Here is a 23614-nt window from a genome sequence, read left to right as displayed (position 1 = left end):
GTCAAAAAAGTCTCCTATATCAGGATGCTGCTCACCTCCACTGGCCTTTGAAGCTGCTCAGCTGAAAGTGTTGCTGTTATTTTTTAACATAGAGGTGGGCAGAAGCATCAGGTAAGCACACACCAGAGCCTCTGACTTCACATTTTACACCTTAGTAGCTCAATTTATAAATGGATTCATTTGATATAGCATATTTACACTGCAGTTGTGAGTAGGCCTTATTTCCCACATTTATGTTATTGGTTAATCCATATAACTGTAATTCCTCTGTTCACTACAATGACCATTACTGAATCTGCTGGTGTGGATTATCCTCACAAATGACGAGGATACCAATCACTGCATCCCCATTGTTCTTGTAGTAAACTAAATTTGTATCTTTTTAATGGTACATAAATACTTTGAATTACAGGACAATGAAGGGCTGACAAGTTTTGCACAGGGGGGATTAAATAAGTAATAGGCCCATGGTATAGCAGTACAATTTCATAGTTATGTTATATAAGAGGGTATTTTGCTTAAAGGGGACCTCAAAAATATTATTTGCTTAATTTGGCTCTGCACAGGGGAATTCTTTGACATAATAAACATAGTTTTATATTATCCCACTGTGCTGGCTGTGAGCAAACTGTGCCCGCTCTGTCATATTTTCTTTCTTTTCAGGCTTAACCACACCCTTAATAATGCCATTCCCCACCCTCAATTATGTTGCATATATCCTTTGCCGTTAGGTTACAAAACCAAACCATATCTTTCAAAATTTACATTGCTGAGGTTGTGACACAGACGGTGGAGGGAGTGCGGCCACATGACATGGTACATGGCAATCCACTGATTACTAGGCTGTCCTTTACCCCATCCCTTAAAAACACCCTTCCAACTCTTGCTAGTGTCTTGGAGCCGGAATAAAAGTACTTACTGGTGGGATGGCGGGACAATCCCCAATCAGAACTGTCCCATGTAAGTCAGGACAGTTGGGAGGTATAACTAATCTATTGTATCATTAAAAGATAATCACACATCAATTAGATTGCAATAAGGATAATGTTCTTCCTACTGCAAATTATAGGGTATAGCTATATATAATTTGAGTGCATGTATACAGGACCAAGAAATCTGAGGTGACTTCTAATATCCGTAATAATTTATTGTATACGGTGTGCATTATTATATACAATTTTTCCTAATGAAGTGATGACATCAGCACTCACCGCTTATAAGCGTTGACACCAGAATTCATTCTTTATAGATTTACAGGAGTTTATAAATACATTATTAAACTGTGTATAATACAGTTAACATGGGGAATAGAAAGCAAATTTTGAAACTGTATTTCCTGGTGAAATCTACATACAGCTTTACTAATACCATCATGTAAACTAGGCATAACATGAATATTTTTATACATCTATTCCATGTGTTCTACATCAGAAAAATACAAAGGGAAAATGAAAAATAAAGGTTTAGAGTCCCTTTAATGCAATTCTCAGTATCCACATTAACAATTGCTGCAGTGTATGGCATAAGTAGAGAGACTGATTGTCTATTTAGATAAATTTATATGTTACTAAGTTTGATATCATAAATTGCACAACATCTGCAAAACTTCCAGCATCAGTACAATTTGAAGCTATACTTTGAAGGTCAGGTGCATCTAAACGTGATAACGCCCAGCAATAATGCCCAGAAATACTGTATATAGCATGCCCTTAACATGCCATTTTAAGCAAAACAACAACTAATTATAATATAATATATTATAATGTAATATGTCATTAATATTGTGCAGCAAAAATCATTTGTGCAGGTGAATTAATGGTATTGAACAAGATCTGATTAGCCAGTAATACTGCCCAGTAGTATAAAAAATGCCATTGTTGAAGCCAAGAAACGTGAAATATTCTAGAACCAATTCCAATTATAATGAAATATGCAAGTAGTAATGTTCTACTATTGAGTTTTCCAAGGGTGTGGTCATCAACTCCCCACATTACTGATGCGGTGAGAAGCCCTGTGCCGTGAACATAGAGTCCAATAAAGACTCCACTGCGGCCTAGAAAAGGTTCCTAGAAAAGTTGGAGTCCCTATTCAGCTAACCAAAATCAACAATGTACAACCAATGTATCAAACTTATTTTCCTTTCATTATCAAAATAATTTGCTCCAGTGGTACAGTATTTTTTCTACATATAAAATTACACATACTACTCAACTCCCAGATCATACCCCAACTAAACAATTTGTTATCATGATCTTAACCAGCACACCTATACACAGCATGTCCCCAAACCCATACTAAGGCTTTGGCCATCCCAATGTTTAGTAAGCAGTCCTATTCCCAGTCTACAGCCCCATACTCAGTATAAAGCTTCATGGACTGTAAAAAGCCACATGCTCATCCCAACTATACCAGTACATTTCCATTCCCACTGGATGCTTTCATGCCTTGTAAACAGTATAATGCCCAGTATAGAGATCCATTTCCATTATACAATGGCATGCCCGTTGAAGAATGACATGTGTGTTACACATCTCAGTGCCTAGTGTACAATTCTATGTCCAGTATACAACCCAATGTCCAGTGGACCACACCATTTCCTTCTCTGATGCCATAATCCAATTTCATACAGTCATGGTTGGAGCCTGGGACCACTTTCAAGAATGCTGACTGTGACTATGAAGGCAGGATTTCGATCCTGTTTCAGTCTCTGCTATACGTCAACTCATTGTGACATCATTACATTAATACAGACCTTAAAAGAGGCCCTTTTATGTCACAAGTGGCATTCTCACAGTGGTTTTAGTGGCAGTTGTGGAATTATATTATGGCATATTAGTGCACTCACTGTGATATCACCTAAGAAAGTGAGCAGAGTTGACATTCCACATGTACAGTCATTTAAGGCCAAGTGCCCAGTTTAAATTAATGATCAGTATCAGGCAATGGGAGTATAAATTATCACTGTAGATCTGTAGATATGACTGCCAGATCTGGTCACCACTGTATATAACTTAATTTTTAATAGGAATCCAGCACTAGCTGGATGTCCACTGGTGTGAGATATAAATATACACCAAAATATAGAGGGCCTGATTAATTAAGGAAGGTAAATGCCAGTATGTGCTGTATTTTGCATAAAATCAATGTGCGTATGCCCAGAACCAGACCATACGTCAGTGAACACAGTAACATCCAATTCATCTTCGAGCACAAAGTACCCTTACTACAGCCTACGATTTCATGGGTGGAACAAGAAGAGGACTGGGCGTATGCACATAGTCAATATACAGTAAGGGCGTGCCAAGCTCGAGCACACATAACAGCATCCAATTCAAGCTTTGGGCATCTCTTGGGCATATGTGATTTTCTGTTGAATCACTTGCATTGCAGGTTGGGTGTAAGTGCAGAATGATAGTGATTACAATCGCGTATACAAGCTAGAACATGTGTTCGCAATCAGGAGCAACTCCAAAAATGCATTTTATGTAAAGTAGACATTTATAACATCATAATAAATGTATTTTATGTGGGGGGAAATTGGAAAAATAATGGAATATAAAGTCCCATAAAAACGCACAAAAAAAACCTACTCAATTAATGTTGTGTGTTAATTATATAATAATATAATCATTAATGAATGTGTTGACATTAATTGAATAGTTTTTTCTTCTGTGTGTTCCTTTGGGACTTTATTTTCCACATATTTACTGGACGTATCCTGCAATGTATTGTCTGTTAGAGCAGAGTGCACCTAGACCCATATTCAACAACAGCCGTATCTTTACATACGCTCCTTCTTGAATATGGACACACACATGCACGATTATGTGTGTTTTTAAAAGAAACGCACAATACGTTCGATTGGCGTGCCTTAATAAATCAGGCACCGAATTGTCAAGGTTATGCTAACCTTCAATGTTCAATGTTATGCTGAATACTTGATAATTTTACCATCATGCCATTTTATTATTTCTATAAAAATTGCATTTGTTTTCATTTGCCTAACAGATTGGTGTCCAACTGATATCTTTACCAATTTGATGTTTTATTGTATTATGTACAGAATTATAGCGTGACATGGCTTCAGGGCATTTTTGTCCTGGGATAAATGAGCAGCTGAGACTCAACAGTAAAGAACTTTCAATATATTGTAAACAGCAATGGAGCTTTCTGAATTCAACTACACAGAAGACACAAAAAGGTAAGTGCATAGCCCGTAATTTACTTATGTACCATTATTGTTACATTTAATAATGTGATGTAAGAATAAGCTAGAAACTTGGCTGTATTTAACATGGCGAGGATACAGGAGCTCACATGTCTACTACTTTCCTTTCCTCTCCACTATAACAATCTTCGCACTACTCCAACATCCGATGCTGCCCCATATTGCCAACTCCCAACTTTGGGCATCTGCTGCCGCCACTATGCTTACTTTTCTGGTGATAATCGGTGTAATTATTTACAGTAGATTGTGCATTATTCCTTATAATATACAAGTTTTTCTAATGGACTATGAAGTGATGACATTAGAATTAATGGAATATAAGTGATGACATCAGAACACACTGTTTTACATATAATGGGCCTGGTTCAGAACTGAACGTATGTCTGCTTGCGTAGTGTAAATTGTGTGAATTCACTCTGCGAGAGCCCACTGTAAACCACCTATCAGAGTTGCACGCAGTCACACTTGCACCTGCTTGTGCCTGAAGAGGTGTGATGGAGAATGAGGGGACATTCTAATGTAGGCTGAGTAAAGTAAAGTCATGTTTCCGGAATTGAGAACCGATGCAGAACTAAATGCAGATGCAGATATGCCTCTTAAGCCATATCATTTGCACCAGCCTGATGATGATAATGATGATGATGAACATGATGATGATGATAACGATCACCAGCACTAGCTAACAGCTTCTGACTGACTGATAGCAAATTCACCTCTAAAGCTTCTAGGTGCGTTCTTCATTAATTATGCATATTTTGTAGAATTTTGTGTGTGTACATGTGAATAGCTATATCATCTGTGTTATATGAAACCAAATAGCAAATGAGTATTTCCCTATGAAAATGTATTGCCTGCTTCTTACTATGTGTATGTGGGTATAAGTACGCCTGCCACAAACCTGGTGCATATTCTACAGATGCAGAGCTGGAGTCATTGCGATACGGATGCATATTTGGGCCATAAATTACACCCATTACATCCATCGCTACTTCGGACCTAATATTTACAGGCATTTATAAAATATTAACACAAAATATACTGTAGCGCTCAGCCAACCTCAATATACTACCTATAACGTCAGAAACCCTTATTCAAACTTGTAATAATCACATCTAACCAGCAACATAGTACAAAGTACAACCGTGTGCAATCCTCAGTTATAGTTCGTTATATTCTGTTGTACACTCCATGTGTTCGGACCTCACCGATATTGTCCCCGTTCCATGCAAGTCAAAAGAAAACACACCATCAGCTTCCAGAATGTGCTTTGTACTATGTTGCTGGTTAGATGTGATTATTACAAGTTTGAATAAGGGTTTCTGACGTTATAGGTAGTATATTGAGGTTGGCTGAGCGCTACAGTATATTTTGTGTTATTGAGTGTTTTTAGGAGGGTGGGACCTCCTACTGCAGCTGCACGCCAACTTTTTTCATGTGCAGACAGAGCTAGTGCGCAGAGGTCATTATTTGTTTATTTATAAAATATTGCTTATGTAATATAATGAAAATTTACTACATTACATACACAGAGGTTGAATCCTAAACCTCTTAATTATAGCAAAGTGTAGGGGCTATGCCATTATGCTGGGTTTTCGCGCAACAGAACATAGTTCCTAAGTTTTGTGCATTTAGGGTTGAGTTCTTCAATGCAACATGGTTTTGTCAAAGTGCAAAGTTACTTCTCTTTCTTTGCTCTCCTTAATGGATCAGGCCCAATGTGTCTGAGGGGGGAAGGGGGTTATAATGTGTCTGAGGGTTGGCATAATGTGTCTGGGAAGGTGTCATAATATGTCTTGGGGGTTATATTGTGTCTTGTGGGGTTATATTGTGTCTTAGGGATGTTACAATGTTTCCTGGAAAGGATATATTGTGTCTGAGGGGGTTATAATATGTCTGGGGGTGTCATAATGTGTTGGGGGGTTATATGGTGTCTTGGTGAGGTTACAATGTGTCCTGGAAGGGATATATTGTGTCTGGGTGGGTTATAATGTGTCTGGGGGATGTCATAATGTGTCTAAGGAGTGTCATAAAATGTCTGTTGGTAATAATGTGACTGCGGAGGTGGTGTCACAATGTGTCTGGGGAGGGAGTGTCATCACGTGTCTTGGTACTGGAGTCCCATAATGTGTCTAGGGGGTTGAGTGTCATAATGTGTCTGGGGCTTATAATGTGTCTGGGGAGGTGGTGTCATAATGTGTCTGAGGGGTGTCATAATGAGTCTAAGGGGGTGGAGTATCATAATGTGTCTGGGAGATGGAGTGTCATAATGTGTCATGGGGGTGGAGTGTCATAATGTGTCTGGGGTGGAGTGTCATAATGTGTCTGAGGGGTGTCATAAAATGTCTGTTGGTAATAATGTGACTGCTGAGGTGGTGTCATAATGTGTCTGGGGAGGGAGTGTCATCACGTGTCTTGGTGCTGGAGTCTCATAATGTGTCTGGGGGTTGAGTGTCATAATGTGTCTGGGGGTTATAATGTGTCTGGGGAGGTGGTGTCATAATGTGTCTGGGGGTTGAGTGTCATAATGTGTCTGGGGGTTATAATGTGTCTGGGGAGGTGGTGTCATAATGTGTCTGAGGGGTGTCATAATAAGTCTAGGGGGGTGGAGTATCATAATGTGTCTGGGAGATGGAGTGTCATAATGTGTCTTGGGGGTGGAGTGTCATAATGTGTCTGGGGGTGGAGTGTCATAATGTGTCTGAGGAGTGTCATAAAATGTCTGTTGGTAATAATGTGACTGCGGAGGTGGTGTCATAATGTGTCTGGGAGGGAGTGTCATCACGTGTCTTGGTGCTGGAGTCTCATAATGTGTCTGGGGGGTTGAGTGTCATAATGTGTCTGGGGGTTATAATGTGTCTGGGGAGGTGGTGTCATAATGTGTCTGAGGGGTGTCATAATGAGTCTAGGGGGGTGGAGTATCATAATGTGTCTGGGAGATGCAGTGTCATAATGTGTCTTGGGGGTGGAGTGTCATAATGTGTCTGGGGATGGAATATCATAATGTGTCTGGGTAGGGAGGGTCATAATGTGTGTGGGGATGGAATATCATAATGTGTCTGGGTAGGGAGGGTCATAATGTGTCTGGGGAGGTGGTGTCATAATGTGTCTAAGGGAGTGGTGTGTCATAATGTGTCTGGGAGATGGAGTGTCATAATGTGTCTGGGGGATGGAGTGTCATAATGTGTCTGGGGTGGAGTGTCATAATGTGTCTGGGGGGTGGAGTGTCATAATGTGTCTGAAGAGTGTAGTGTCATAATGCAGACCCACGTCTAGGGAGGTGCGGGCGGTGCCGTCGCCCAGGGCGCAAGCCCAAGGGGGCGCAGCAGCCGCCCGCTACCTGGCTGTGTATTTACATGCTATTACTTCCGCAGTCTGACAGGAAGTTCGGCATTTGGAACGCAAACTTGCATTCCAAATGCCAAGCTTCCTGTCAGTGGAATGCTTTCCACTGCAGAAGTAAGTAAAAGCGTTCTCCCTGATCCTTCCACAGAAGGGATGTTTGTTAGTGGTCACTGCTCATTCTGACATTGTCCGCGACATTCCGGTCTGACAGAAGCCACAGCGTCTGGCACACACAGGTAACAAGGTGAAGGATTGTGGAGCTAATTCTGAACAATGTTCCTCATTACTTATACGTCACGCTGGCATTTTGCAGCCACAAACTAGTTCTTATTAAACCATGGATATCACTCAAATGTATTCACATCTTATGTCTCAGCTACTGATATCGTTTATCACATAATGGAACCCAGGCCCAGGAGCTAAAAATGGTCCACTTTGTGCTACAGGAGGTAAAAGTGCATTTATTTCATAAGCTGTTAGGGGATACCCAAAAATATTTGATATGATCATAGAAGTGTCACCAACGGTCAAGAGCACTGCTCCCACGTTAAGCCTTGTTTATGTAGATTGTAAGCTTTTGGGAACTATTTCTTTAACACTGTTAGAAACTGGTATAACTGTAATATAAATTTTATCAGCTTCTTTTTAACTTGATCTAATAGAAGAATGAAGTAGGAATTTCCAGTAGATACTAATCCCAAGCGATTACAGTCTTGTTTATAGATTGGATTCTGTGCTGTTACTACAGGTTGATTTAATCTATGGGTTTAGAGGGAAAGATTGGGCCAGCGATGACCGGCCCCAGTGTATGTTCCTGTACTGTTATTATTATATGGAGTCTGTGGAATATGTCCTATTGTAACTAGAGGATGAAAGGAGAAATATGACAAGATACAGACGCGGCTCCTAAAGTGGAAACTTGCAGAGTGCAGACAATAGAGGTCTGGATTATGTTTCCTAAACCTAACTGAAATTATAACAAGACAGGACAAGAGTGGGAATTAAATGCGCCATCTGTGTGCGATTGTATTGTTGTGTGTGAGCTTCATGTAATGTTGTATATATGTCCTACTGGTGTTAGTCTCAGATCTGCAGAGCGGCTCTTCTGGGAGATAGGACTCACAGTAACTGGAACATTTGTGGACCTGCTGTTCCGGGTGATGTTTCGAATAATACATGTTACTCCATCCAGCGAGAAAGTGACTTTACCCTGTGCTCCGGAGCACTCATCCCCCCTTTCTCTGTTTGATTTGTGTTGAGGTTTTGCAGGAACCTGATCTTGGGGTGACTGACCATATAACACTTGATCTTGGGATGACTGACCATATAACACTTGATCTTGGGGTGACTCAGAGGGTGAATCTAGTTTTGTGTATGTCTTTTACTGTTCTTATTTGAGTATTAAGTGCGTGAAATATTAGAATACCTTTCGGTATATATTTTTGCATACTTTAAATGGTCATTAGGGTAGAGAACTAATTTATTTGAATCCCACCACTGTATATATATATATATATATATATATATATATATATATATATATATATATATCATGTATTTGCAAATATGTGTAACAGAATTCTTTCAGTAAAGTGCTAGCCACACCCCCACATTAGGTTGGCCACACCCACTTGACAAATGTCACTCCCACTTAGATGGGGGGCGCCGGTGCACTGTCTCACCCAGGGCACTAAAATGTCTAGTTACGGCACTGTCATAATATGTCTGGGGAGGGAGGGTCATAATGTGTCTAGGGAGGGTGTGTCATAATGTGTCTGGGGGGGTAGAGTGTCATAATGTGTCTGAGGAGGGAACGTCATAATGTGTCTGGGGAGTGGAGTGTCATAATGTGTCTGGAGAAGGAATGTCATAATGTTTCTGTGAGTGAAGTGATGTGTCTGGGGGTGGCATGATGTGGCTGTGGGGGTGGCGTGATGCGTGATGTGCCTGGGAGATTTTGTGATATAGCTGGGGAAGGCGTTATAAATGTACTGTTTTATTATATTGTGGATGCGTGATGTGAATAAGAAGGCCGTGATACAGATAATGTTTTATTATAATGTATGTATTATATACTGTGTGATCTGTGTTATGTACTATGTTCACTTATTGCTTGGTTTTCCATATTTCATATGCCTATACATTTTCGAAACATTCCTAACATTCCAGGATCTATACAAGAAACTAGTACCAGGTATGTCATGTACAAAAGAGGTGCAGCTACGCCCCATGTTGAGCACATCCCCAACACTGTGGCCCTTTGGCGACACATCCGCTGAGTAGCGACACCCCCCCCCCTTTCCCTACTCATCTGTGGAGGGGGGCCCAAAAAGTTTCTGGTCTGGGGCCCCATATTCCTCTTGCCGGCCTTGCTGATAAGCTCCAGGATTGCTCTTCCACAGTATGTAAATGTCACAACATGGGCTATAATGCTGTAACATGAGCTCAGATATCAGCAACATTGTGGAGAATCGAGGTATTAATATTGCCTCAACCAGTTTGCACCTTGTTTTTACAAACTGTGGTCTATTAAAACATATACTTTTTCTAGCCCTCTGGATCCCCACATTTGTCAGTTATATTTAAACCTGTATATATTTTATTTGAAAGTAGTTAAAATGTCTGCCAGCATGTTCTGTCATCTTGCAGACTAGTCCATTGTTTCAGCCTAGGCAAAAGGATTATTGTCCACCAGTCTTGTATGAATGTACATCACACCAGGGGGTCTCAGGAAAGTAATTTACTTAAGCTACGTACACATTACACAGTTTTCATCCAATAATCGGCTAAATCAGCCGACATACGGCCGGTCGTTCAAAAGTCGGGTCAGTGTGTGCAGTGACACGATGGTCGAAAGTCTGCCCAAATGGACGGTTGTCGCCTCATTTGGTTGGTCGTACCGTTTAATATTTTTGTTCCAATCTCGTTTCCGCTGTGTAGTGTGTATAAACTTCCGACCGATCCACAACAGTGAGTACGAAATTACAGTCATTGCTCACGACAGCATGGCTGTAAAAAGTCGCTAAAGGGACGTCCGCTCTTCCCTTTATCGTCCTAAACAAGGCTAGTGTGTATGCAGTCCATGGACCCAGCGATCGGAACATTGATTGCATGTAAAATCGATCGGCATAAAAAGTTGGTGGAAAATCCTGTAGTGTAGCTTTAATAAGCTAAGTCATTAACTTAATTGAAGAGGAGTGGAGCTTTGTAGACCTCCCAAGTGCTTATAAGTTTATTAGGGTTCTATGGATTATGCTTGTAGTGTGCTCTATATAATATATTAATAATATAGGGGAGGGCAATCTGTATTCTTCCATACAGAAGTGATATGGCATTTGGCTATATTTAGAACATGCCAGATTAATGTTTTGTGTGTGCTTAATCATTCCCTGTATGGTTCCAATGAATAATGGGTAGGAAAAAGAAGCCAGTATCTAATCATTTTATAACCTTATTAGATGATGTACCCCTTTCAATAGTGTAGTTAATTAAAGACAGCTCCACCAGATGTGGGACAGAGTGCTGTCTTGACCAACATAATTTAGATGTGTCTGGATGTGTCTAGATTGCATGCAACTGTGTTGGGACAAGAAACCATCTATAGAAGATTTTGTAGCTTTTTGAAACATTATCCTTCAATGATCCACAAGGACCCCCTTATCTCCCACTCCCACTTAATCTTGTCAGTACCTTAAGCAAATGTGGGGGAAAAGGTAGAGGGGGTTAAGTCAACATTTTGATTTTTTTGTATGTTTTTCATATTACCTTAACATCCTTCTATTATGTATGGTTTTCTAAAGGGAAATATAATGGGTAACCCTGTGTGATTGTAGGCTGCTACCCTGGCCCATCTATATCTCTGTGGGTCATTTGTAAGAGTTAATAATACATTAAAATTCAACAACCTCATCTCAAGATGGACCTAGTGGCTTTTCTGGCCTATTTTTTGTCCCTCTGTCCCTTACCCCTGAACCCCCTTACAACATTCTTTTTTCTTATACCTTCTCCCCTAGTCCTTCAATTCCTAATGAACCCCCTTTCCTACCTTAGAAATTCTCAATTAAAACCATGGAGCCATGTGAAACTTAAAGCATTATACTAACTACTGTATAGATATTAGAGATGAGCGCACTCGGATTTCCTGAATCCGAGCCCACCCGAACGTTGCCGATCCGAGTCGGATCCGAGACAGATCCGGGTATTGGCGCCAAATGAAAAATTGAAACTGAGGCTCGAAGTCATAATCCCGCTGTCGGATCTCGCGATACTCGGAACCTATAAATTCCCCGCTAGTCACCGCCATCTTCACTCGGGCATTGATCAGGGTAGAGGGAGGGTGTGTTAGGTGGTCCTTTGTTCTGGTAGATCTCGTGCTGTGCTGTTTAGTGCTGTGCTGTGCTGTGCTGTGCTGTGCTGTGTTCTGCAGTATCAGTCCAGTGGTGCTGTGTGCTGTGCTCTGTCAATTTTGAGTTCAGTGGTGCTGCTGGGTCCTGTGTGCTGTGTCCTGTTCAGTCCAGTGGTCCTGTGTCCCGTGCTCTGTGCTTCTAAGGGCATAGTTATTTCCCCAATATCCCAAGTGTTTTAAAAATTTAAAAAAAGTTAATAAAAAAAATATACAAAAAACTAATTAATTTTTTTTTTAATTACAACAAAATTTGCCAAACCAATCCTGCAGTATAAGCCCATTGGTACTGCAATATTACCAAGTTCACACATTCAGCAGTAAAAGTCCAGTGGTACTGCTGCAATATTACAAAGTTTACACATTCTGCAGTATCAGTCCTGTGGTGCTGTGTGCTGTGCTCTGTCAATTTTGAGTTCAGTGGTGCTGCTGGGTCCTGTGTGCTGCGTCCTGTTCAGTCCAGTGGTCCTGTGTCCCGTGCTCTGTGCTTCTAACGGCATAGTTATTTCCCCAATATTACCAAGTGTTTAAAAAATTTAAAAAAAGTTAATAAAAAAAATATACAAAAAACTAATTAAAATTTTTTTTAATTACAACAAAATTTGCCAAACCAATCCTGCAATATAAGCCCATTGGTACTGCAATATTACCAAGTTCACACATTCAGCAGTATCTTGTGCTACATATAATGGAGAGCAAAAATTTGGAGGATAAAGTAGGGAAAGATCAAGACCCACTTCCTCCTAATGCTGAAGCTGCTGCCACTAGTCATGACATAGACGATGAAATGCCATCAACGTCGTCTTCCAAGCCCGATGCCCAGTTCCGACACTGCCAGCTTGAGTCAGGTCATTCCCCTGATCAGGCTGTTGCAGAAGCAGCTGGAGAAAGTGAGGGAGGAGCTGGTAAACCATTGCGATAACACCAAGCATGTAGCTCTTGTGGATGTAGCCCTTCGTACGCTTTGCCAGGATCCGAGGGTGGTCACTCTTTTAAAGTCAGAGGAATACATTCTGGCCACCGTGCTCGATCCTCGGTTTAAAGCATATGTTGTGTCTCTGTTTCCGGTGGACACAAGTCTACAGCGGTGCAAAGACCTTCTGGTCAGGAGATTGTCCTCTGAAGAGGACCGTGACATGGCAACAGCCCCACCCTCATTTTCTTCCACATCTATGGCTGCGAGGAAAAAGCTCAGTTTTCCTAAAAGAGCCGCTGGCGGGGATGCTGATAACATCTGGTCCGGACTGAAGGACCTGCCAACCATTGCAGACATGTCTACTGTCGCTGCATTGGATGCTGTCACAATTGAAAAAATGGTGGAGGATTATTTTGCTGACACCATCCAAATAGACATGTCAGACAGTCCATATTGTTACTGGCAGGAAAAAAAGGCAGTTTCGAAGCCCCTGTACAAACTGGCTCTATTTAACCTGAGTTGTCCCCCCTCCAGTGTGTACTCGGAAAGAGTTTTTAGTGCAGCGGGGAACCTAGTCAGTGAGCGGAGAAGGAGGTTGCTTCCTCACAACGTTGAAAAAATGATGTTTATAAAAATGAATAATCAATTACTCAATGAAGTACAGCACTGCCCTCCAGATAGTACAGAGGGACCTGTGGTTGTGGAGTCCAGCGGGGACGAATTGATAATGTGTGAGGAGGAGGAAGTACACACTGTAGGGGGAGAGGAATCAGAGGTTGAGGATGAGGACGACATCTTTCCTCAGTAGAGCCTGTTTAGTTTGTACAGGGAGAGATGAATTGTTTTTTTGGTGTGGGGGTCCAAACAAACCAATCATTTCAGCCACAGTTGTTTGGTAGGCCCTGTTGCTGAAATGATTAGTTTGTTAAAGTGTGCATGTCCTATTTCAACAACATAAGGGTGGGTGGGAGGGCCCAAGGACAATTCCATCTTGCAACTCTTTTTTTGGCATTATGTGACCATTCAACAGTCGTTTGCCATGTTCAAAAAGTAAAACAAAATGTCAACAAATTAAAAAATGTAATCAAAAGTTAAATGCCCTGTCATTATTTAAAACAAGAGGGTTTGACGTGCTAGAATTAGTGTAGTGTTAATATGTTATAAACACTACACTTGGAACTTGGAGGAGGCATTGTGGCCCCGGTATCAAATTTAGTACCGGGGCCACCCCACTACGCAGTCCAGATACTTGTTTGGTGGAATTCTGACCAGTTGAGGGTGTAACTATTTATTATATTGTGGCCCCGGTATCAAATTTAGTACCGGGGCCACCCCACTACGCAGTCCAGATTTTTTTTTTTGGGAATTCAGAGCCGTGGAAGGTTTTTTATTAATTATATTGTGGTGACCCACTCCTCTATGCAGTCCAGGTACATTTTTTGGTGCGATTAAGACCAGTTGATGGATTTCTTATTATATTGTGGTGACCCACTCCTCTACGCAGTCCAGATACATTTATTGGTGCGAATCATACAAGTTCAGGGTTTTTAATTTATGTTGTGGTGACCCACTCCTCTACGCAGTCCAGGTACATTATTTGGTGCGATACATACCAGTTGATGGTTTTCTTATTATATATATTGTGGTGACCACTCCTCTACGCAGTCCAGATACATTTATTGGTGCGAATCATACAAGTTCAGGGTTTTCAATTTATATTGTGGTGACCACTCCTCTACGCAGTCCAGGTACATTATTCGGTGCGATTCATACCAGTTGATGGTTTTCTTATTATATTGTGGTGACCCACTCCTCTACGCAGTCCAGATACATTTATTGGTGCGAATCATACAAGTTCAGGGTTTTTAATTTATATTGTGGTGACCACTCCTCTACGCAGTCCAGGTACATTATTCGGTGTGATTCATACCAGTTGATGGTTTTCTTATTATATTGTGGTGACCACTCCTCTACGCAGTCCAGATACATTTATTGGTGCGAATCATACAAGTTCAGGGTTTTCAAATTATATTGTGGTGACCCACTCCTCTACGCAGTCCAGATACATTTTTTGGTGCGATTAAGACCAGTTGATGGTTTTCTTATTATATTGTGGTGACCCACTCCTCTACGCAGTCCAGGTACATTTTTTTGGTGCGATTAAGACCAGTTGATGGTTTTCTTATTATATTGTGGGGACCGTCTCCGCTACGCAGTCCAGAAAGATACCTCGTTGCAACGTTTTGGACTAATAACTATATTGTGAGGTGTTCAGAATACACTGTAAATTAGTGGAAATGCTTTTTATTGAATGTTATTGAGGTTAATAATAGCGTAGGAGTGAAAATAAGCCCAAAAACTTGATTTTTGAACTTTTTATGCTTTTTTTAAAAAAAAAATCCGAATCCAAAACCTTAAATCCGAACCAAAACCTTTCGGCAGGTGTTTTGCGAAACAAATCCGAACCCAAAACATCACGAAAATCCGAATCCAAAACACAAAACACGAGACACCAAAAGTCGCAGGTGCACATCCCTAATAGATATGTGTTATTTTGCATATCCTCATGTACGTAACTGCACTACCCTTTTTTATTATGGAATTTTACATAAGACGATGTATGGGAAAAGGATACAGAGCACTGGTGATGTAAGAGGCAAAAGTGCAAGCGAGGAATAGGGGAAAGCCATCCTGGGAAGCGAAATTAAGCTATTAGGGCTCCAGCCACACCTAAATAGCATAGCTTACAAGCGAACTTTGAATTGCCTATTATAGAAACACCTCTGCAACTGCCTCATATTTCTTTTTTATCTTCATTTGTGGACCAGTTCACATATGGGAGCTGGACAGGACCAATTCCTGCACATGGCCCCAAATAAATATAGCTCTCCCCCTATCATTGCAAGTGAAGCAATTTCCAAAATGACTTTAAATGTTCCTGTGTTTGACTAAAATCCATGGCATTGATGGCTGTTAAAGCTAAAATTACAGGTGCATTAAAACATCTGCATGCCTTCAGAACTTTAAAACTGCCTACACTAGTGATCTGCTATCATGTATAGATAGAGTTTATAAACTTACATGGTATGTTGATAATCATTACTGTATGTTAAGTCCTATCCTATTGTGTGCCAAAATATTCTGAGGCACATGTAGTATGAGTATGACATATATCATAGATACATATATATCATATACTTAGTATGGAAGCTCTCTAATGAGCAGGGTCCTTCATACCCTTTGATTTCATGTCTGCATTTATTTTGTCTACTTTGTATATCATTGTTTTATGTATGTCCTGTTTTATCTACTGTACGGCGCTGCAGAGCACTGTGGCGAATTACAAATCTCGGATAATAATAATAATAATAATAATAATAATTATCATATAACCTGTTTACAACAACTACTGAGAATCACTGTACTGTATATTGGTCATTACATGTCTGATAAAGTAGACCACAATACTGTAGCAATATTATAAATTTTACATTAACAAACACATCAAAATGTACAGATTGCAACATAAAGCTCATTAAACTGAACTCTTTCTGTTTGCAGCTTACCAGGAACAAAGAACACGAACCAGGCTGGTAAGATAAAACAAACTAGTAATAGCTAACTTGCAAACAGAAATATATGTATTTATCTCTGACAGGAAACTATAAATGGGATATATAATAGACACTTGCATAGGTGCAGAAAATGCTATGCAAACACTAAATAATATACTGTTGTAACTCACAGAAATCAATGAGATTTTAGCATGTAGTCGGGTTTGTGTGGAACGTGAGGATTTCTGAGTTGCTTGTAAGGAGCATGCAGGAAGCTCGAATGTGTGGGACATGTGGGGAGAACAGAGTGGCATGTGAAAAAGTCTGAGTGACATATAGAGGAGTTTTGGAGTACATATGGCATCTGAGGTCATGTGAGGGCATTTTGTGACAAATGGGGGTCTGAGAGCATGTGAGGCTATTTTGAAGCAAGAGGCAAAATCTAAATGATGTGTGGTGGAATTTTGGAGCCGGTGGGCATGTGGGTGCATTTTGCAATAAGTGATGTGGTAAGGACTTATTTGTTCTTGGAATTACGGGTTTTATGCTGTCCTTTTGAATGTTGTAGGATGTATGTTGCATTGTCCATCACTGTTCTAGTGCAAGTTATACTAATCAAAACAATGTTTAACTGACTCTTATGTTGTGCATACAATTACCAATTTAAATGACTGGTCACTGTGCTACAGAAACCACCAAACCCTGCCACAATAATATGCGCCACATTTGTATTTCCTTTTCGACCAAGCAATGGGACAAGCCTAGGCACTTCATTGGCTTTTTCTCTGGAAACACTGGGCATGTGTGCATTACATTTTAATAAAGTATTCATTTAAAATATAACACACTGTCGTTACATTATAACAAGCTTTTACTCAGCTAACAAGATTACACAGACTTGAAATTGATCCATACTGACAGGAGTGCATCTTGGAATTTTAATATGTGTAACAATGAACAATAGGTGAATTCTATACAACTTAAGATACATATTAAAATAAAGTTTGATGTTCGATTTTCTTATAAATATTATGAAATGTTATATACATTTTAAATGTTAAAATCAAGAGGAAAAAAAGATTTAAATTTTCAATATCAGCCAGGCATCACGTTTTTATTATTGCTGGTGTCAGCTATTGATAGATGTACTACACTGTTCATATAATCTTTTGTTGATTTTGTATGTTGATTTAGTTACAGGTGCGTAGGCACCATGCAGGATGACATGATAACCCCTTGCTGCGTGCAAATACAGTTGGATTGTAATTTTTGCTACAGTAAATTTAAATAAAACCTCCAGACAAACCTAAAAACAAGGCTTAATACCCCTACCACCCAACTAGCAGAATGGACTGTGTCTGGTAACCCGGACCCTACAATTCCTGAGATATGTACCCCCTGGCAATTCTGTAGTGGTCAGATCCTGCTGTAGGGGGAATCTCTTGACACTTTATTGAATATGAAAAACACACTTAAATCTGTGGTGATCATTCTAGAAATGTGCATAGGTTTCAAAATAACACATTTGTGACATTATTATTGTATTTAAGTTACATAGTATTGGAATTTTGAAATACTTGTACAGTCCTGTAAACACTTTCTGTATTATCTCTATTTCAGAGCTAAACATACAGAGAACCTGCCAAGGTGAGTTATCTATAAAAGGATAGTAAACATTAAAATATAGGTTGAAATGAAAAAAATATATTTTGGTATATAAAAAACACTAGTTTGAATAGAGAAAAGGCTTATTCTTCAGTTTTGTGTCACAGTGTACTGCAATAAGAAAAGACTCAATGCTACAAATCAATCTCCAGAGAACTTGAAGTTCCCGTCTCCATCATACATAATGCTGTTAGGATGTTTAAGACCCATGCAATGTAGACAACCTCTCTGTAAAGAGGAAAGAGGAAGATTGCAGAGCAGGGTTGTTTGAATGATGGAGAAACCTTCCTCGATCAACTGCTAAATACACTGAAGCTGACCTTCAGACACAAGGCATGACCATCAACGTATATGGCTATCTGATAGGAGGGCCCTGGAGGGCATCACTGCAGAGAGGGAGATATAAGCCCCATTGGAGCTTGCAAAAAAACGCCAGAACAGGTCAAATTCAATCTGGGAGAATGTCCTGGGGACAGAGGAGACCAAATTAGAGCTTTTTGGTAAAACAATCATGCCTATGTTTACACAAAGCTGAATGAAAAGAACATGTTTCCTACAATCAAACAAGGAGGAGGTTCAATGATGTTTAGGGCTTGCTATGCTGTGTCTATTACTGGGTGTCTTGAACATGTCAATGGCATAATGAAAGCTGGAGATTATCCTGGCTTTTTGGAGCGTAATGTTCAACCCAGTGTCAGAAAGCTGGGTCTTCATTGAAGGTCATGGGTCTTCCAGCAGTCCAATGACCACAAACACATTTCAGAAAGCACCATGGAATGGGTCAAGACAAAACGCTCAGCTGATTAGAGTCCAGATCTAAATCCCTTAGGATACCAGTGGAGAGATCAACTAAGAGAGAGAAACAGCAGTTAGGAGAAGACACCCTTCAAAGCTAGGAGAACTGGAGCTGTTTATACAAGGAGAGTGACCAGTAGAGAGATGCAAAAAGATCATTCATGGCTACAGGAAGTGATTGGTTGCAGTTAATTTGACTAAAAGCTGTGCTATCAAACATTAAGTCTAGGATGTTAATAATTTTGTCAATGATCACTGACCGCACTGCCCACGGGATGCACAAGCCTGTGAACTCTAAAGTTCTCCTCAGCTTTCTTGCTAGAGAGATGTTAAACCCATATCTTTCTGTGCACGAGGTTGACACCAGCCACCTCACTTAGATACAGCTGATTAGGACAATTGCACTGTTTTACCTGTCTGTAAGGTCTAGACGCCCATGATAAGTTACTATGTATATATTTGTCTCTATATATGTGTGTGTGTGTGTGTGTGTGTGTGTGTGTGTGTGTGTGTGTGTGTGTACTTACCGCATATGCTGTATATTTGTAGGTATATGACACAGTTTGGCATATTTCCACTTATTAACATCTGTCATTTTTCCTCTGTAGGTTCCATATGCAAAATGGGGGTGATTAAGCTGTCTGTGAAAGATTATATGAGGCAAGTTACTTTCTGTACACTTTATTCAACATTAAATTATTTTTAGCACACACTTTTTTTTAGTGGTAAGGTTACTTGAAATATATTTGGGATCTAATTAATAAGTACAGTGATTAATGTGTGTCTAAAATTGTTGTATGTATTCAGCTACAGCAAACCCAACAACAGTTAACTCCTACTTTAGGAAAAGTTCAAAGACAAAAACAGTGTTCCCTGTTTACACTAAACTTCACCTTCTCTTACCACTAAGCATACTCTCTGCACATAACTGCAATACAATGTAGTACTGTAATTCCATTACAGTTAATTCTGTTTCTAACCTCAATATAATGCTTATTTAAGTTTGTGTTCTAAGCTGATGGTATAAAAAAAAAGGACCATTGCAGATGTTTTTAAGATCTTAATCTTAAATAATTTTTTGCTATAATTCTTTCTCTACTGCACATCTGTGTGTACCCAGTTTTAAAATGTGCTGAAATAAAACAGTCTGTAGCTAATCAGATCGATAAAATGTCCCCCAGTAGTATGTGATTTTGTTGTGGGAGACAGTGGTCTTTCCACTAATGCAATCGAGTAAGTGAGGGCAAGGCTTCATATGATTGAAGGCAGTGTCATACTGTGACATGAGAAATGGAACATGTAGGAACCCTCAGACTGAGAGTTAGATTATAGTACAAGCACATTATCGTAACACTAAATTACCAACATTTTTCTTTTTGTATTACAAAACACTGGGTAGGGTAGTGGGTAGTGCTATTGAGGGCTTTGTAGGTGATGGTAAATAATTTTAATTGGATTCTAGAGAATATGGGGATCCAGTGTAGGGATTTGCAGAGTCATGCAGTGGATATGGAGCAGTAAAAGAGTAAGATCAGTCTAGCTGCAGCATTTAGGACAGAATGAAGCAGTGGCAGATGGGTGAGGATATTTTCAGATAGAAGGTTGCAGTACTTGAGGCGGGAAATTAAGAGAGAATGTTTAATTAATAGATTATTGATAATTTTTTATGTACTTTGGGGTTATTTTTATTTGTGTATTCTGGTTTAGGTGAGTCTATTAAGAAATAAGGAGCAATCTACAATTGGAAACTGATGGCTTTCCTATATGTGGCTAGACATTTATGAAAAGCCCACTGCATAAACAGTGTGAACAGGTATTTCTGGTTCTCTGATCTCTTGTTGTGGGATTAGTGCACACAGAAAGGCATTAATCATGTAAGACAATAATGTAAGGTTACATGTCTTAGAAATGTACCTACTGTATGCCCCTTTATTAAACATCCACTACCTTAGCATGTCATCACATGTTCCCTGATGAAACCACATGTTCCCTGATGGAACCACATAGCTCAGAGTACTCATTGCGGTTGACAGATCATCACGATTTGCTGTCAGCTCTCTTCATACACTGGCGCCATGCCAGCAGGAAGTATAACTTATTGTACCAATGTAATTCAGTTCACAGTGCTAAAGAGTATACAACTTCCTACTAAACCTGTTTTGCAAGAATAATACATAAAGTTAATTTCACTAGTGTGACAGGTATCATTATTTTTCTTTCTATCAGTTCACTGTGTCATGTGCCTGTCAAATGATGGAACGCTTTGTTTTGCCAGGGTAGAGACTAGCCAGAAATGCCTGCACTGATGTTTTTATTCACAGTAGATAGGCATTCATAACTTGGGTGAAATGTGGGCATCATAACTTGGGTGAAATGTGGGCAAAGTGTTTGCACACAACTGATCAGGAGTTATATTTTTATTTGTTTACCACAATCCCTGCTACCATAGAGCTCCGAACTTTCTGTGTAAAGTAAATAAATAGATATAACATAGCCTATAATAATGAATTACTTTTATAAAAATAGAATATTAGTAGAGCACCCAAATAACATTATATATATCGACCAGACAACTATAATGATATCACAATAATGAGATAAACAGGAAAAACATTTATCAAACATATGCTTTCAATAAAGTAGCTAAAGTAAATGAGCTAACAGTCTAATTCAGACTAATAGTCAAACGCCTGTATGGCTACACAGTAAAGCGTCTATGCTTCATGTTGTAAGTGTGTGTTGTATCGCCCGTGGTGCTTCCTAAGTGCAAACATTTTTTTCTTTAAAATAATAATATTATTTGTATTGATGGAATGTTGGAAGAACACAGAGATCTGAATAAAACCAGTTGGTAGGTAAAATCAAAGCTAATTACATTACAATGTACATTACAATGTAAACCACAAAGGGCCTGATTCAAGCCTGAACATAAATGGTATGCAGCTTTCAAAAAGAACATGTAACTTTTGCATAGTTCTGCCCATATTCAAATTAAAGCATTTCTTAATATATGTTACGATTGGAATATGGGAGGAAATATGCTGTGTATTAACAGTGCTTTTGTATGTAGACATACATAGCAGAATATAGTATATGCACATGCGTATGTACAATCATTGAACTCACTTAACTTTTTACATGATCATAAATTAAAACAACAGCTGCTAACAATATAATACATAACAAAAGTGTTTCAAATGTAACTCATATAATTGTTTTTTGTTTCATAAATTTAATTTTCTCCTTGAGTTCAGAGAATTGAGGAACACTATGAGAACACATTAGGTTGTTTAGAAATCTCACTTCACTGCCAACCAAAGACCAACATGTTGAATATCAGTGCTCCAGGGGAATCTTGGTTTGTACTAAAGTGGTATTAATGGCGAGAGGTTAGGGAATAACACTAAAAGGTGTAGTTCCAGATAGAAAGAACAAAATCACTGGGTTTGACTTTAGTATTGGAGATCGGCACTGTCTCCGGAGCCAATGAAGTGAGTTCATTTTTAACAGGTTCGCTCTACCGATCCAGGAGATAAGCTCAAGCAATTGATGACAAATCTAATTTTAGATAATAGCTTGAAAAATGCTGATGGTAGTGTTTTGTTCTATAGACCCATAAATATTTCTGCTTATGTGATTGCAACTTGAAGGAAATCTTTTGTACTAAAGAGGATTTAACCTCAAGGGGTCGTTACACAGGGCAGTTATTTTCCAGAGAATTCCATGTATGAGAGTATGTGAAATCTAAATGACCATGACATTCGATAAAACATGTTGTTTGAGTCTTGACATCCTGGGAGAGACACCACCTGGTCGGGATGAAGCAAGTGAAGGATGACTGAATTAATTTGGCTGGCCAATATTTTAGCAAAGTTTTTTAGATCATGATTGAGTAACAAGATGGGCCTCTAATTACTGTCTGGTTTAAGAATGATGGCAATGTTAGCTTTTGTCAGAGTCGAAAGTGCAAGTCGTTTTTTAGGTAAATAGGCATATATATTTCTAATGATAATATATGTTACTGAACATCATACAAAGCTGATGTATGTACTTTGAAGATATCACTACCTAAAATGTCAAGATTTAAAAGGGCCTAAAGTTTATTTTAGTAACTTGAGGAGAGATATGGAGTAAACACATCTGTTTAATGTGTAACATATTGTATATTTTAATAACAAGAAGCTTTGTGTGCAAATACGTTTTGTCAATAAATTAACATTACATATTAATGTAATATGCATGCTAAAATAGTTGCCTGTGGTATTAATTTAATTATATTTTATAATCCACCTTAGCAGCAATTTCCGTTATAGTATTTGTTTGTCCTGTGACAAAGAGTTCTTTAATAGTGTAATTTACTATCACTAAAAGACACAACCAGATACTCTCCAGACGACTTTCCATAAGTGCCATATATTTACATTCCATGCCCCAACTAGCCTAGATTTACTTTTTACAAAGTCCATAACAACTCAGCAGTCATCGTAAGTAAAAACATCTATCACTTATTTTGCCACCCTTTCTTTAAACTAAGGCCTCATAAATCCAAACGCTCTAAATGTTATCTAGGCTCTAAAGAGCCTAGATAATATTTCTGCATGGTAAGATATTTCAAAAACAAAATTGATTGTGAGCTGTATGTAAAATATTTTACAACACAAAACATGTAAATTTTCTCAGAGCCAATAGTATTGCAATATTTTACTTTTGGA

The 23614-nt window shown here is 39.1% G+C and overlaps 1 protein-coding gene across 2 annotated transcripts in view; it reads left to right on the top strand.

Annotated features, from left to right (window-relative positions):
- ITPRID1 (ITPR interacting domain containing 1) overlaps positions 1–23614 on the top strand; it is a 126320-nt gene that overhangs the window by 36566 nt on the left and 66140 nt on the right. For both annotated transcript variants that reach the window (XM_075212605.1, XM_075212607.1), the window contains exons 2-5: positions 4064–4201; positions 16450–16481; positions 18063–18089; positions 19511–19562. In XM_075212605.1, the coding sequence (XP_075068706.1) occupies positions 4161–4201; positions 16450–16481; positions 18063–18089; positions 19511–19562 (152 nt within the window). In that variant the 5' untranslated portion in view covers positions 4064–4160. The remainder of the gene's footprint in view (positions 1–4063; positions 4202–16449; positions 16482–18062; positions 18090–19510; positions 19563–23614) is intronic.

Source organism: Mixophyes fleayi, chromosome 5 (assembly GCF_038048845.1).
Source record: "Mixophyes fleayi isolate aMixFle1 chromosome 5, aMixFle1.hap1, whole genome shotgun sequence".
Classification (NCBI taxonomy): Eukaryota; Metazoa; Chordata; class Amphibia; order Anura; family Limnodynastidae; genus Mixophyes; species Mixophyes fleayi.
This window is presented reverse-complemented; position numbering and strand designations above follow the sequence as displayed.